General features: G+C 40.5%; 1 protein-coding gene across 3 annotated transcripts in view; it reads right to left on the bottom strand.

Annotated features, from left to right (window-relative positions):
* UNC80 (unc-80 homolog, NALCN channel complex subunit) overlaps positions 1-15,806 on the bottom strand; it is a 237,618-nt gene extending 221,812 nt beyond the window's left edge. For all 3 annotated transcript variants that reach the window (XM_082467395.1, XM_082467397.1, XM_082467396.1), the window contains exons 1-5: positions 15,532-15,806; positions 14,522-14,570; positions 11,696-11,852; positions 10,458-10,759; positions 1,739-1,862 (exon numbers count right to left, since the gene is read on the bottom strand). In XM_082467395.1, the coding sequence (XP_082323521.1) occupies positions 1,739-1,862; positions 10,458-10,759; positions 11,696-11,852; positions 14,522-14,570; positions 15,532-15,623 (724 nt within the window). In that variant the 5' untranslated portion in view covers positions 15,624-15,806. The remainder of the gene's footprint in view (positions 1-1,738; positions 1,863-10,457; positions 10,760-11,695; positions 11,853-14,521; positions 14,571-15,531) is intronic.
* Between the last annotated feature and the right edge of the window lie 468 nt (positions 15,807-16,274).

The raw sequence follows: 16,274 nt of genomic DNA, 5'->3' as shown, positions 1-16,274 counted from the left end.
AAGGTCAGTGACCCTTACAAAATTTTCCAGCCCAGGCTACCTGGCTCCAGGTGCTTTATTGAACACATTAAGCTGCCCCTGAGGTAAGATTCAAACCAGTCACATCTTTACCGGAGGATCAATGGGAAGCCAAAACAACAGGCCCCACTTGAATTGGAATACTTTGGTGCTGAGAGGCAAAGTGATTTACCAAATCACAAAGCAAGAGACCAGAGGAGTGTCACTCATGTGTCATTGTTTTTCTTCTGGCCATGCTGAGTTTAATTTTCCCTCAGTGGGCACCATTTCAAGTCCACAGGCATCAAGCAGAGGGTAAGGAACCCGCTGTGAATATCACTGAGAAGCAAAGGGAGGGGGGAAGTGAATAGCTCAGGTGCTTTCATGGAGGGACATGATTCCTTAGTTTTTATACAAGTGTTAACCTCATTCCATCCATGGATTCTGAAGTAGATCACTTCTGACTATGGCATCTTTACTTAGTTCCTTGATATCAGAATATTATGATAGACTGTTACTCTTTAATTTACAATTTATTTCAATAGTTAATGGATTATATACATGTAAATTGAGGGATTAGTCTACTTTTACTGTATGAAAAATTTCATCTTTTGAATGGCTATAATAAGCATGATTTGTCACTATACGCATCTTATCACGTATATGAATAATATGCAACTCCTTAGTTTACAAAATCCCTTAACATGCTATGAACCTTGCAAGTTTGTGTTAAGTTCTAGGGGAAAATAAAGCATGTAAGAACTTGTTTATGGTTTCCTTCCCTTTACAAAGCTCTTTTACATTCATAATCCTCCATTGTCTGCAGAGAAACCTTATAAAATTAACAAACTGTATATATATGTATATATGTATACATATATATACTTCTGTATAAACTTCAGTGTCTGTGTATATATATATAAATATATACACACACACACACACACACACACACACACTTTTGTAGATTTCCCACATAATTTATCTCTTCTTAAATTTTGTTATTGTTGCTAAAAGTTGGGCTGGGAATAGATGTCATTAAGCACTCGCTATAAAATGGGCACTTCATATGCATTCTTATTGACTCCTCACTATGAAGCCATATAAGGTGGTATTTTTATCTCCATTTTAAAGAAATACAAATGCTCAGGGAGGTTAGGTTACATACATGTTAAGAGATAGATCTGGGGTGGAGCATGAACTTTTCAGGCACTTTTCAAGCTATCATGTTGTACTCTTTCTACAATTCGACAGTAGGGCTATTGCATTGGACAATTCCTGTAGTGAAATGCCTTGATAAAAAAAAACAAAAAAAACAACCCACTAAGGCGAGATTGTTAAGGAGCTGCTACTCCATCTACCATAATGATAAAATAATAATGGCTACCACTTATTCACTTACTATGTGCCTGGCATTCTTCTAAGTAATGTTACATATATTAACTCATTTATTCCTCATAACAATCCTGTAAGTACGTGTAATACTGTGTTTTGACCCTTATTTTACAGATGAGGAAACACAGGCACAGGAAGTTTAAATGACTTACCCAAAGTCATACAACTCAACAGCATGTGCTCCTGGTTTAGAGTTTCTCATCATGCAAATGAGCCCTGTACCTGGGGCACCTAGATAACTCCCCGAAGATGTTTTCCTCCTCTTGGTTTCTTAAGAGCAAATCATCCCATCGTCCTCACTCCTATGTATGCTGACACTGTCCCACTGGGTGTCTGAGTCACAAACCTGTAATGATGTTCCTGATGGGCTTCACCAGTGCTGTGAAGCCAGAGACTTCGGGCTGTCTGTGCTCCCACATGGGCTGCCATATAACAAGCCCACTCGCCAGTCGGAACGTGAGGTCAGATTCCTGGGAGAAGAGAAGATCTATATCCAAGAACTGGCTGAAGGGACCAGTCAATGCAACGGTTAACATCATTCACCCAATAGTTTGTGGCACAAACTATTAGGTGTAAGATAGGCTCAAGGATGTATTGTACGACATGGGGAATATAGCCAATATTTTGTAATAACTATAAATGGAAAGTAACCTTCTAAAATTGTATAAAAAAAGAACATCATTCACATGATTATTTTCAAAGTAGGCTGATCTTCAGGACATTCCTTCATCACTCTGATGAGTATTTCTAGGGTAAACCAATAGCCTTAAATTATCATCATAATTATGATAGAAATCACGGTGGTCTGCTTTAGGCAAAATGAATCATTAATTAAGATGCAGCTTTGGGCAGAGCATGAAACACACAATTATTGTTTTCTGTTAGCAGTGATTGAGGTCTTTTTATTTCAAGGGTCTTGGCAGATCTTTTTACTTGTGGTTATTGTTATTATTCCTCTTAATGATTTAATTGTCCTTCTTTCTCCCTCATAAGGCAATATCCTCAGATGCTATTTTGACTTTCTCTTCTCCAGTCCATCTCTTGTTCTTGCATTTCATGGAATCAGGAACATATAGTTAGACCCTTCTTAGTATGTTATTTTATATTGTTGCCTTCTCAACAATCTTTTTTTTTTTTTAATTTTTATTTATTTATTTATTTATTTATTTATGGCTGTGTTGGGTCTTTGTTTCTGTGCGAGGGCTTTCTCTAGTTGTGGCAAGCGGGGGCCACTCTTCATCGCGATGCGCGGGCCTCTCACTATCGCGGCCTCTCTTGTTGCGGAGCACAGGCTCCAGATGCGCAGGCTCAGTAGTTGTGGCTCACGGGCCCAGCTGCTCCGCGGCATGTGGGTTCTTCCCAGACCAGGGCTCGAACCCGTGTCCCCTGCACTGGCAGGCAGACTCTCAACCACTGCGCCACCAGGGAAGCCCCCTCAACAATCTTTAATTCCCTGAGGGCAGCGATGTAGCCACAGCCCCTGTCATCATCACAATGCTAAATACAGCATTAGGAATTGGGTGCATGATAGGTACTTGCTGAATTGTACTTACTTTACAACCCATACTCATTCGGTTATCTACAACTGAAGGTCTCTTCCAGGGAGTACATTCTCTGCTTCATCATTACATCATTTTGAGTGGCTGAGATGTTTAAAATGCAATTGTATAAGTACAAATGTATGACATTCTGAGGTTACATTTTCAACAACTCGGCCTCTCAAAACAACGTAGAGATGGACGCAGAGAGAGTGATTGCAGATTAATGAACATAACTGAGACCAGGAATTCACAGGGTGGTGATTTGCAACCTGGCTTGTATATTATAATCACCTGGGGAGATTTTAAAACCTAGGAGGCCCAGGCCCCGCTTCCTCTCCTAACCAGACCAATTAAATTAGAATCGCTGTGAGGTTTTCTTGAGTTGCCCCTGGTGACTCTCATGTGTAGCTATGGTCGAAAATCACTGATCTAGAAGGATGAGAGCTAGAAAGAAATTGAAAAAAAGGAAAAAAAATTGATTCTGCAAATGGTGAATCAACGTAGCTCAAAGGAAGCTTCAACTGGAAAGGCTAGATGAAATCCCTGAATAAATCTCCACGTTGGTAAAGAGGGGACTCTTCTGTAAGCTATAGGCCAAGATCCTGGCACCACAGCAGTACCCATGATGGAAAAGCATCTAGTGTCAGTATTGGAAAAGCATTTGGTCAAATTCATGCCACTTTAATTCTACAAATATTTATAGACCACCTACTGTGTACCTGGTCCCATTCTAGGTTCTGGGATACAATAGTGAATAAAGCATACAAAAATCCCTGCTCTCCAGTGCAAAGGAGAAGTAAAGCAGGGAAAGGGAAGTGTCAGACAAGGTGCTGATGTTTTAGACAGGAAGGCCAGGGAAGGCCTTCTTGTGCAGGTGACTTTTGAATAAGGATCTGAATGAAATGAAGGAGCTGCCATGTAGATATTTCCAGAAAAAGCATTTTGTGAAAAGGGATCAGCAAGTGCAAAGGTCCTAAGTATATCTTGTGTGTCAAGAAACAGCCAAGAGACTGCGGGCCTGGAGTCAAGCGAATGACAGAAGAGTAGAAAAAAATAAGATTGGAGACGTTTTTGAATTCCAAATAATATAGGGCCTGATACGTCATAGTAAGGACTTCAATTACTGAGTAACATGAGAAGTCACTGGAGGGTTTTGAACAGTGGAATGACATGACTCGATGTATGTTTTGAGGATCACTCAGACTATTGAGAATAGTTTGAGAAAGGGCAAGGGAGGGGACAGACTAGGGAGCTATTATTATCAACTAGGTGAAAGATCATTAGACTAGGGTATTAGTAGAGGGCAAAATGAGAAGCTGTAGATTCTGGATACATTTTGAAGATACAGTTTATAGAATTTGTTAATTGACTAGAGGTAGAGTGTAGGAAAAAGAGATGTCAAAGATTTTTTGGCTTTGTCGCTGATAAAGATGGGCAAGACGAAGCAGGAACAGGTTTGGGGATATCAGAAGCCTAGTTTTAGACATGTTAAGTTTGAGAGGCCTGTTAGACATTCAACTACATATACTGAGTAAACAACTAGATAGACAGATCCAAAGTTAAGGGGAAAGCAACCCCCTTCCCTTGAAATGGACATGGGGAAGTCTGAATGGTATCATGTGTGGTATTAGATCCAGCAATCAGAGAATTAACCATGTGCAAAGTATATCAGATTTGTCTCCAGAAATGAAGAATGCTAAATCACAATTGATCTGGTTTTGACAATTTCTTAGTTTCAGAGATTGGTCCTTTTCCACATTTCTTCTAAGTAATCCTGGTACAAATAAAACTCCAATGGACATTGCAACAGGAAGTGGGTTCTCTTAAACTGACATCCTGGCCTTTAACCTCTGCTCTATCCACTCAGTGACAGTTACTGTTATCATTTTGTTTTGTTTGATATACCCCCAATTAGACTGTATATTTCTTGAAGACAAGTTGAGATCTCCTTCTGTGCATTTTTCCTTGAACATCAATACATAATTGATGATTAATTGAGCACATGTTAGTCTCCAAATAACACCAAATAAATCTGATCATTCTTTAGACCTGAACACCTGCAGAACGGATGGCCAGTTCTTATGTTGATATGCTCCTTTGTAAGTCCTCTTAAGTTGGCTGAATGTATAAACTCTGGGTCACTAATTCCTCTTATAGAATCCCCTTTCATGTGTCACCCAGTGTGATATATACACATATGCACACATGAACAGAAACTCTGTAGTTGGAGAAGGTACTCTATCATTCAAACAGCTGTGGGGTGGGTGGTCTAGAAAGGTTCTGAGAAAAACCAGAAGGTGTAAAAATTCAAAGAATCAACATTTCCACAATGTTGCTTGCAATGAAAGCCTGTTTCCATGATGACATGAAGCAATTCTAAATGTGTTTACTAGTAGCTTAGAGACATCTACTTAAACAACTATTATTTTAAATTCTGTTTTAAAGTTGTTTACTTCAGACATACGAATTTTATAAAAATCTCCTTGAGGGCTTGGATTTTGTTTTATCCCCTGCTGTTTCTCCAGCACTCTGAACAGTGCCTAGCATGTAGTAGGCACTCAATAAATATTTATTGAAGGAATAAGTGATTAGGATCAAATCAAGAAAATGTTGGCAGCACACTTAAAGTAGATTCCTTACTTGTAACAAATGTTCATCATTAAAAAATTAAATTTGGTCTAAAATTAATAATATATTTGACAGAATTTTCAGATTATTGATTTCATGTAAAATATTTGAGCTAGTTATAAAGTAAAAGCATAAAAATGCATTGAATTATACACTGTCTTACAAAAGGATGAGTCACTTAGATTATTTGCTAATTAGTAAACTAATTCATTCAATAAATATCAATTAAATGCCTACAAAACACAGACACTACATTAGCTACCCAAGATACAATGATAATTCCTATTCTCAAACCATCTGGAATCTAGTAGAAGAGACGGACAGATAAAGAGATAATGATAATAAGAAGATAAAAATAATAATAAAAATGTCTAATATACTATCGAGATAGAGAAGGAAGGAGGATAGATCTTGAATGAAGTCGTAAATGATGAGCCAATGAAGAATTTTCTAGCAGAAGGGTAGGGTAGGAGGGTATTCCAGGTGACATGACCAGCATGAAATAGGCCTGGAAAAAAGTATGTTATGTTCTTAGGGAGACGCCACGCATTTGGAGCTCATAGGCAGGAGAGGTAGCCACGCAGGTCATGGAGGCCCCAGTTACCACACTGGGGAGCTAGTTTCATCCTCTGTATAATGAGAAATCAACAAATTACTTTAAGTATGTTGGTGATATGTTCAGATCTGCATTTTAGAGAGATCACTTTGGTGCTGAGGTTGGATTTTATGAGACAAGCCAGGAGACTTGTAAATCCAGTTAGAAAGTGGCCCAAGTAAGAGGTCCAACAATGGATGATGAAATCTTGGGTTAAGGAGGATAATAGGATTGAAGAAAATTACGTAAATTTGAGAAATATTTGAGAGACAAAATGAGTAGAACTCTGTGATTAGTGGAATGTGTAGGTAAGGATGAAGGAGTAATCAAAGGAAGCGCCTAGGTTTTGAGTTTATGTGAATGGGTCCATCACCTGAAATACAGAACATCAGGACAATGGCTCATTCCAGGGGAAATCTGAAATGCCCTTAGATTATCTATCTGGAGAAGCTAGTTGACAAGTTGGTCTAGAGGTTAGGAAAGGAGACTACTTTAGACATATAAAATTAGGTGACCTCAGCCTATTAGGACACACATGGTAAATGAAGCAGGAGAGGAGGTCTCCAAAGAGAAGACAAAGTGAGAAGTGCAAAGGGTCTAGGTTGCATCTCTGGAGAACCACAGTGTTAGAGGGGCAGGCAAAGAAGATGAGCTCTCAAAGGAGATAGAGCAGAAATAGTCAGGGATGCAAGGAGAACTAGCAGAGTGTGGTGCCACCAAAGGAATAAAAAACTTCAAGAAGAAAGGATTGTAAGTTCAAATGCAGCTAAAGTTTAGTGAAATGAAGACAGCAAAATAAAGATTAGGTTCAATGGCTCAAGGTTGTTCATGACCTTGATGAGAAGAGTTCCAGCACAGAAACAAAAGAAACAGTATAGTTTTGTAGAAAGTCAGATGGAATTGGGTTTGAAGCCCACCTTGGTTACTTAATGAGCTTGATTGTTACCTCTCTGGACCTCAGTTTCCTCTTTGGTAAAATGAAGACAAAGAGATCCACCTTCCTGTGGGTGTTTGTAAAAATTAGAAATGATATGTGAAAAATTTTGTTACCTAATAGAGGAAAGCAGAAGCAAGTGGAAGGGATTGAGGAGGTGTGGAAGTGGAGGCACAGGCTCATGCCTAGACTGGATTTCAGCCCTTCATGCCTCCTGCAGTACTATGTCCTATAAGAGCCTCAACGTAAAACATTGTCTATGTGAGCACAGAGCGGGGACTCGAGGGAGTCAAGACAAGGACTGACAAGTGGGGCAGCACACGGAGCTTGAGACCACAATTTGTAGAAACAACAGGCTGGATTGTTGTCTGGTTTTCCCCCAGGAGCATGCAGATCTCTGGGGCTGGGATAGAAAAGGTGGCTTTCGGTCTTGATCTGGGGCTGGAGTTCTGAAGGACAAATGCAAAGGAAGAATAGGGAGAAAAGGCCATTAAAGGTGCTGGTGAGAGCAGTTGACATGGGTACAGTACAGATAAGGAAGGTAGGGCCTGATAACTAGCAGGCAAATAAAAGATCTAGGTCAGTGGATCTCAATCAGGGGCAATTCTCACCCCTCCCCAGCCCTTAAGGACATCTGGCAATGTCTAGAATCATTTGTGGCTGTAACAATTCGGAGGAAGGAGGTACTACTGGCATCTAGTGGCATCTAGAAGCCAGAGATGTCAGTAAATATCCTCCAAAGCACAGGACAAAGAATTATCTGGCCCCAAATGCCAATGGTGCCAAGATTGAGAAACCCTGATCAAGGGATTGTACATTCCTCACTACACTGGTAAAAGTAAAGCCCTCGCTCAGATGAAAAAAGCCTTGTGGGGAAATTTATTGACTCATTAATACTTTTTGTTCCCTATGGCATCTAGAACAATATTTCTCTCATAGCAATAATAAAATGATAAAACAATAATGCTAGTAATAATAGCCAACAGTAATTTTTACAGTACAATACTATGTATTAATCGCTGTGCAGTGTTTCATAGGCATTGTTTTACTTCCTTATAAATACTCCAATCCCAGGCCATAGGTAAAACTTGGGGACATTGAGCCAGTTTTCCTCACTATCTGTTTGGTCTCCCCTGAAGGAAGATCTGGCTCCCCTTCTACTAATAATTCATAATGTCAATAGCAATAAAATGCCAACACTAAAAACTACCATTTGTTAATGCCTTTTTGTGTGTCAGGTTGAGCACTTTAATTTGTTTAATCCTCACAGTGCTCCATAAAATTATTCTTATGTTCAATTTATACTTGAGAAAACTGAAGCTTAAAGAAGTTAATTGCACAATGTCTTTCCTACATAGAATAGGAAGCAGCAAGCACTGGATTCTAACACAGGCCTATCTGTTTCCAAATCTTGGACTCTCAGCATGTTTTCAAATAAAATTATAGCCATTCCAGCCACTCCTATACTTCCACATTTTTTAATCCAGAGGATCTCTCTCTACAAATAGACATGTTATAGGCTATCTTTTTTTTTTTTAAGGAGCTTTCTTTCTTGCCCTTTCTGTTTTGGGGACTACGTACCTATGTATAATTGCTACTTTTAGCATCTGGATCAGCTTCTGATAATAACTTGGGTTTATTTAGTGACAGTCATTACATATTTATTGATTGCCTCATATATGCCAGACACTACCAGATAGAGTTGTGACCTGGACAGGCAGTGTCCCTTTGCTCCAGAACCTCTGTTCTGGTGGGGGTGATGGGCAACAAACATGTAAACAAACGCATAAAATAATTTCAGGTACTGATAGGTGCTAAGAAGGAAACAATAAAAAATGTAGAGTCATGTCCTAGTGGCACTAAAGTAACCAGGGAAATACTTTGAGTTGGTAACATTTGAGTTGTGAGTAAATTGATGAAAAGAACATGGCCATGTGAAAATCTAGGGTGGAAGGTGGCAGTAAATGTTTCAAACAGAAGGAAAAACAAGTGCAAAGGCCTGAAAGCAAAAACAAATGTGTTGAGTTTGAGGATAAGCCTCTGGGAAGCCTGCAACTTAGTGAACAAGAGAGAGGCCAGTGAGATGGAGGGAGATGAGGCCAGGTAGCGGGGCAGGAGCCAGATCCTGCAGATCCCACAGGTCAGGGGGACCGTCTCAGTTAAAGTAATGCTTTCCATTAAGTGTAACCTTTATCAAAGACTTTTAAAAATAGAAAGTGTAATGCTTTTAAAGCAGCAATTTAATTTAACAACATTTAATATCTTTTGATAATTTTGATAGACAATGTGGTCAGTGCATGCGAAGCATTTTGGGGATTTACAGGTAGTTTCAATTCTAGTCCTACCAGTCATGGAACAGAGTCAATCAGATTAAGATCCTAATAGTCTATTAAAGGACAGTTAAGCATATTAATTCCTTCTTATCTCTTATCAGAGCACTTAGATGGAATATTGTAATTTATTCATTCACAGAAGTAACAAATAGTTCTTTCCATGTACTTGATTTTTTTTTTCTGCGTACTTTCCATGTATTATGTCTTCATATATATTCACCCTGTGTTTGAATATCCACAGTTTTATGCAGTGGAGGATCCAAGAGGTTAAATAATATCAACAAGATCGCACAGCTAGAAAGTGGTAGCACTATGATTTAAAATAATATTGTCTCTTTCAGATACAAGGGGTACATGTATATAATTGTATTTTAATACAATTTGTTTCCATGTAATACTATGTTTTATACTTTATGCATTTAAAAATATTTTGAAAAGCAATTCTTAGATTGTATACCAAAATATCAAAAAGTCCACAGTAAAAACTTCTGTTCCAGATCTTGCCTTATAATAGACGTAGTTACAACATGCTATAGAAATACAAAGGAGATGGTGACTAAACCTACATGGGGAAGGTCAGAGGAAAAGCTCCATGGAAACGATGACACTAAAGTTGAAGTTTGAAGAACCATGAAAGGAACAGAGGAGGGAAAGGAGGGCAGAGCAAACAGCAAGGGCATATTCAGGCAGTGGTTCACAGGGCTCCCAGAACTGGCTCATGAGGTGGCCAGTAGGGATTGGCAGTTCATCAGTTAAGACAGGATTTAAGCCCCAGATCACAGTTGACTCTATGTGCCATGTTTAATATATTGGGTATTATCTTGGGGCAGATGGAGAACCACTGAAGACTTTTAAGTAGGACAATTGTGGTTTTGAAATAACGTTCAATAGTTTAGTATAGAAACAAAGCTCTCCATGTCTTGGCTTGCTATAAGATCATACAAAGACATGGATGCCAAATACAGAAATATCATTTGAAGCAAACCCTCATCTGACTTCTAGTTCCCCTTAGCCCTCACCAGCTTTCTGCTTACCTTGATCCTGTGTACCAGAGGAGCAAACAGAAACACAAAGAGCTCCACAGTAGCCATGGAGTTCTGGAAGATCTTCCGTCGGTTGTTTTCTTCTTCATCATTGGAGTTGTTTTGGCAAGGCTGCCCTGGAGAACCCTGGTTTTCCACCTGGTGGATGAAAGCACTGCTGCCGCCACCCCAGCTGGAGCCTCGGTCTGTGCCCCCAAAACGCTCGCTGTTGCAGTCCTGGGGGGCCTCCAGGAGCATCCAGTGCAGGGTATGAAGGAGCTTTGTCTCAGCGACACCCAGTTTATCCTGGTGGCCTGCATGGGACAACAACACAGCTAGGTTAAGGCAAACTCTGTGACCAGAACAACGGATGTCAACCTTGGGTGTGGGAAGAACAGCCTCGCTTTGTTCTGTGCCTTGATTTCCTGGGAGACACTAGCATTTCTCTACACCACTTAGAGCCACTGCTGAAAGGGTTCACTCTTGCTTTGGGACTTTCTAACTGGCTGCAGTCTCTGCAGAATGATATGCTGACACAGGGAAAGAAACTGCATGCATCACATCTCTTCAGTCAGATACCCACATATATTTCCAAATAAGCAGCATAGTAGTTAAGAGTATGGGCTTTGAGGATAACAACTACTCCGTTTTAGACAGTGTGATTAGGAAACGCCCCTCTACAGAGGTAACATTTGAGCAGAGACTCAAATGAGGGGAAGGAACTGGATGGAGAAGATCTTGGGGCAGATGGCTAGGACATAATGCCATGTGGCAAAAGCAATCTGCAAAATAATCTAAACAAGAAAAATAATATGTATGTGCATGCAATGCACACATACACATAATACCACAAAGTTGGGAAAAGATCTGGAGGGGAATATGACAAATTCATGAAGGTGGTCGCTTTAGGAGTTGGGAAGACAAAGGGACAACTCTGATTAGAACTCATCTTGAACGGGTGAGAGAGAGTCTTTAGCTTCTCTATAAGATTCTAATGTTTAACAGGAGAATACATTCACATATGCTTGTAAAATTAAAAAGTTAAAAGAAAGAGAGCTAGTTCCCTCATTGGTAAAATGGAGATAACAATGACACCAATGGGAGGGAGATTTTGTCAGAATTAAATGAGAATGTGTGCCCAGTGCCTGGAAAAATAGTCAGATACACAGGTTGTTACTGTGAGTGTTATTATGAGTTACCATGAGTGAGGACAATGGTATGTCATGAAGAAGGAATGTAGGAGCACCAACCTAGTTTGTTTCTGTTTGACAGCAGGGTTGCAGTGCAGTGGAGGACATGAGGCAAGGCAGCTTGTACCAGTTCCCATCTGGAAATGCTCTGGATGGCTTCAGAGAGGGCCGGAGAGAGGCCATGCAGCTTGTTTTCTACCAACACTCGTTCAAAGGACTGTAGATACCAAAAAAAAAAAAAAGTAAAATAAGAAATTAGAGATTCTGATGGGTGAAAAAATAGACAACACGGTACTGTATACCCGAAAAGATACATATCACTAGACCAAATTCTTTAGAGTGCCCTCACATTGCATTTCATTGTATATGTTGACATGAAATGAGTCAGTGATAATTTCCTATTATCTACCCATTTTCACGTTTTTGATCCGAAGTATATGGCTTGAATTATTAAATGATTTTTATTTCCACCAAAATAAGCTCCCGTCAAAAAGAGTACAACAACACATTTAGCTGTATAAAGGTTTTGGATGTAATATTTTATAAAATGATGCTGGGTCATTGAAGGGAGCTATCACAACTGCAGACCAAGGTGAAATGTCTTTGGTGAAAGCGTCTTGAGGGACAGAATTTATGTGAATGGGCAACAAGTGTAAAATAAGATCCAACTCTTTCAAGAGATCTGATTTTGGGGTCTCTGAGATATTCCATGTCCCTAGCAATGATGTGGCACAGGACACTCCTTACATAATGCCTAGAACCATAAAGATTGTTCATCTAACTGTTGAGTAAAGAGAGAAAAGGAGGGAAAGAAGAAAGGAGGGAGGGAGGAGGGAAATAAGCCATCTCTGCTTTGGTGGTTTATTAAATCTTCTATCCTGGCCAGGGATGCTTTCAGCAAGTGAAGCACCCCACCCCCAAGCCCCAGAACAAGTTGACCTACTGAGTTGTTTTTTCTCCTTGAAGGTGGAGGAGGATATCACTATAAGGTGCTGGGGAACTGCAGCTACCAAATATCACACTAAATTGAATAAACATTTGACTTGTATGAACAGAACCTGCTTGCTACTTGATGTCTCAAATGGTCTAGAGAACTGTGCTCTCCCCGAGTGGTCATAATACCAGTCCCAAGTGCTCAAGCTGTATTATTGGAATTATTAGGATATCTGAGAAAAAATATGGCTTAATACAGAGATTCTCCAAAGAAAGCTATTTACCTTTGACTCAAGAAAAGAAAATACATTCACCTTCATAATGAAAGGCATGCTGAGGTTTGGCAAGGAGTGCAATCAGAGATGTAGTCTTTGGGATTTTCTTAAAGAGACCAGATAAAGGCAGATGCAAATACTTTTAAATTCCTCAGCCCTCGGGTATCTAAGTATTCATTAAGTAAAGGGTGAGTATGTTAGACATTAAAAGATTATAAAGAATGTATACAGTCTTGATGAATATACTTTCAGAGGATGAGTTATATATTTCATAATCTCAGGAAGCTTTAGATACTTAATGCCATTTTCTTCTTAAATGTTACTAATATAACTTTTTGTAATTTTAAAACCTGGAAATTGTTTCCTATACTTACATCACTCTCTATCTATCTGTATCTATGAATGGGACTTACTTGATATTGTGTGACAACATTAAAATGTCAGACATATCTTTGCCAAGAACAGAGAAAAGTCAGGGTTATTTTAAGCTAGTATAACTGTAAGCATGATTTGAGGAAGGCTCAGAGATTTCAGGTGTCAAATTACTTTAACTTGAGCTAAGTACAACAAATTCCATTAAAAGGTCCTTATTAAAAAGTTAGTTAGATTTAAAAAAATATCTGTGACAATTTTGAAGGGCAGGAAATGCAACAACAAAAAAATTCTTATTTGAGCGTGTGCTGTGCACGTATGTGTGTGTATGGGGAGAGGTGTTTAATTTTCCAATTGGCTTCCATAATAGTGTGTGGCCCTAACACATTTCAGAGCTCCTTACTAGAAGGTCATTTGCAAATATCATGGCAATATCCAAATGGGTAGGGTTCCACTTTTAGGTTATAATATATGCAATGTAAAGACCTTTATGTGAGTTCCAATTTTTAATGAAGTCTTTGAAAAGCTCATTTTAATTTTGCTTCATGTTTTTGTGTCTTCTTCTCAATTTGTAAAAAGACAACTTGTAAGGCATGGGATTCCCTTAGAATCTCAGGACAAGGGCACTGTATTTTGCATAAATATCAATAGCATTATTTTCATAATTATTTCATATCGTCCATTTCAGACTTGCACACAAAATGGAAGACATAAAAGTTCAGAATTGCATATTACTTTGAGTAGGTCATAGGCTCTCATTTTATGAGCTTCCACTATATAACAGTTTTGATCTTGTTGATTAAGGATTTGACTTATTATACTTGTCCTTGTTCTGTTATCTTCCCACACTCTCTTCTACTGCTCTACCCCTCCCCACTTAGGTCTTTAGACTTGCTTTCCCTCTGCTCTGCCCTCAGCTATTTCTCCCTCCCTTCCTTCAAATCTTTGTCCAGGGGTCACATTAGCAGGCAAACCTTATCTATTCACTACTTCTAACATGAAACCTCCACCCTAGTGCTCCTTAATGTCCTTTCTTGCTTAATTTTTCTCCATAGCGCATATCACCATCTGGCTGGCTATGTATTTTACTCATTTATGAGTGGCCTATCCCCCTCCCAGTAGAATGCAAACTCTATATTTGTTTTGATTATTGCTCTATCTCATCATCTAGAACCGTGCCTGGCACATAGTAGGTGCTCAATAATATTTGCTGAGTGAATTTATACAGTCAGTACAATTTAAATTCTTTCTTTCAAATTACCACACAGTATATGCAAATAGTCATTAAATGGTGAATATCACATACCACACAAGAGGCTTCATATTGCTTCCCCAGTTTAGGCCTCAAAAATGCACTGAAAAATTAATAGAAATAATTGCTTTAAACACAAGTAAAATTATTATTAGAGCATCCTTATGACATATTTTCAACGAATAAAACATAGTGCTATGAAACAAATTTCACGCCTCCCTATGGCTTGTTAATGAGCAGGCATTAAACAGCTGACGACATTTGCTTTTATATGTGTAATTACATACATGAAAAAGCTGTGGATTTCTACGTTTTCTGTATCCAGTCTTATTCTGAAGACTTTTTACCTAATCGGATTCTAAATCACCAATGGTCAGAAGCGTTGCATTACTCATGTGTACCGTCATTTCAAAAACTGAAAACTGAACACAGCTTGTGGCATATGATTTTCAGAATCTAATTTCTTATCTGATAAATCTCTAAAGTAATAATAATAATAATAATAATAATGATGATGATGGAAACCTTGTGTCCTGTTTATGGAAATAGGTTTCAGGTTTTTCCAAGAAAAAAAAAATTTCTTATCAAAAATGATTCTTCTCAGAGGCTTTAACCAGGAAGATTACACTAGCTGAATCCGAGCAAAAATGGTTAACAAGTGGGCATAGCAGATATTCAACAAACAGGAGCTGGAAAAACAACAGGTCACCGGGCTGGAATTACAGCAGGAGATGGAGGGGGGATTGGACACAGGAGCACAGCCAGTCATAATTATCTTCCCTAATTCCCCGCCCCCTCTCCCTAGGCTCTCTGCCCTCTCACCCCCTAAATAATGTATATATTTATTCTACAGCTGCCAACCTGCTGGTCGTCAAACTTCACTGAAATATTTTTTAAATGCGTGTTTTTAAGCGGGTGCACAAGGCTTGATTTCCAGCCCCAGAGAGGGAGCTGCAGGCTGTGGCGCGGCCTCGGCAGCAGCGGCAGCGGCGACGACGACCCAGGCGGCCCCAGGAGCGCTCCCAGCCCGGGGCGGCCCACGGTGCGCCCTCTGCGCCCCTCACCTGGTTTGCCGCCACAGGAAGGTCTGGATGGGCAAGGGGATGCCGCGGCCGCTGTCTTGCTCTTGGCCCTCGGAGCTCTTCCTCTTCACCATGATGGTGGCTCCTGGGAGTTCTACTGCAGGACCCAGCGCTGGCTCCTCGCTAGCCGCCGCCGCCGCCGCCTCCTCCCGCTGCTCTCCCCAACTCTCATCCCCTCCTTCCCTGAGGCAGAGCAGCCTCCCTCCGCCCTGATCCCCCGTCCCTCTCCCCTTCCCCAGCCCCTCCCCGCGCGTGGAACATGGCTGCGGGAGGAGGGGAGGGCTGGAGGAACCGAGGAGCGAGGACGGGGGCGCTCGGAGAAGCTGTCCGCCTCGCCGCCCCCGCGCCCTCTCCTTGCTTTCAGCACCTCCCACTGTGGACAGCGGCCCGCGCCGGACAGACCGGCGGGAGACAGAAGCAGGGGTCAGGTTGAGCAGCCGTGGGATGGCCAAAAGGGTCCAAGCTCCGCATCGCACGCAGGTGTCCTGCGTGGCCTCTTTAGCCCCCAGAATTCGGCTTCCTCCCCTCGGAGCTGCACCCCAGGAGTGTCCCCTGTCCTGCTTCCCAACCTTGGCAGCTGAAGAACTGTCACGTTCTGGGGAGGAGGAGCTTTGGGGAACCGCAGAGCAGTCACTAACCCTGGCATCCTTCGCACCTCTAGCAAGGAGGTCAGGAGTCCACCCTCGGGATTCAGCAGAAGGAGCACATGAAAATTATTAGAAGTG

Source organism: Balaenoptera physalus (assembly GCF_965194825.1).
Source record: "Balaenoptera physalus genome assembly, chromosome: 6".
Lineage (NCBI taxonomy): Eukaryota > Metazoa > Chordata > Mammalia > Artiodactyla > Balaenopteridae > Balaenoptera > Balaenoptera physalus.
Note: the sequence above shows the minus strand (reverse complement) of the source record. Positions and strands in the feature narration are given on the sequence as shown.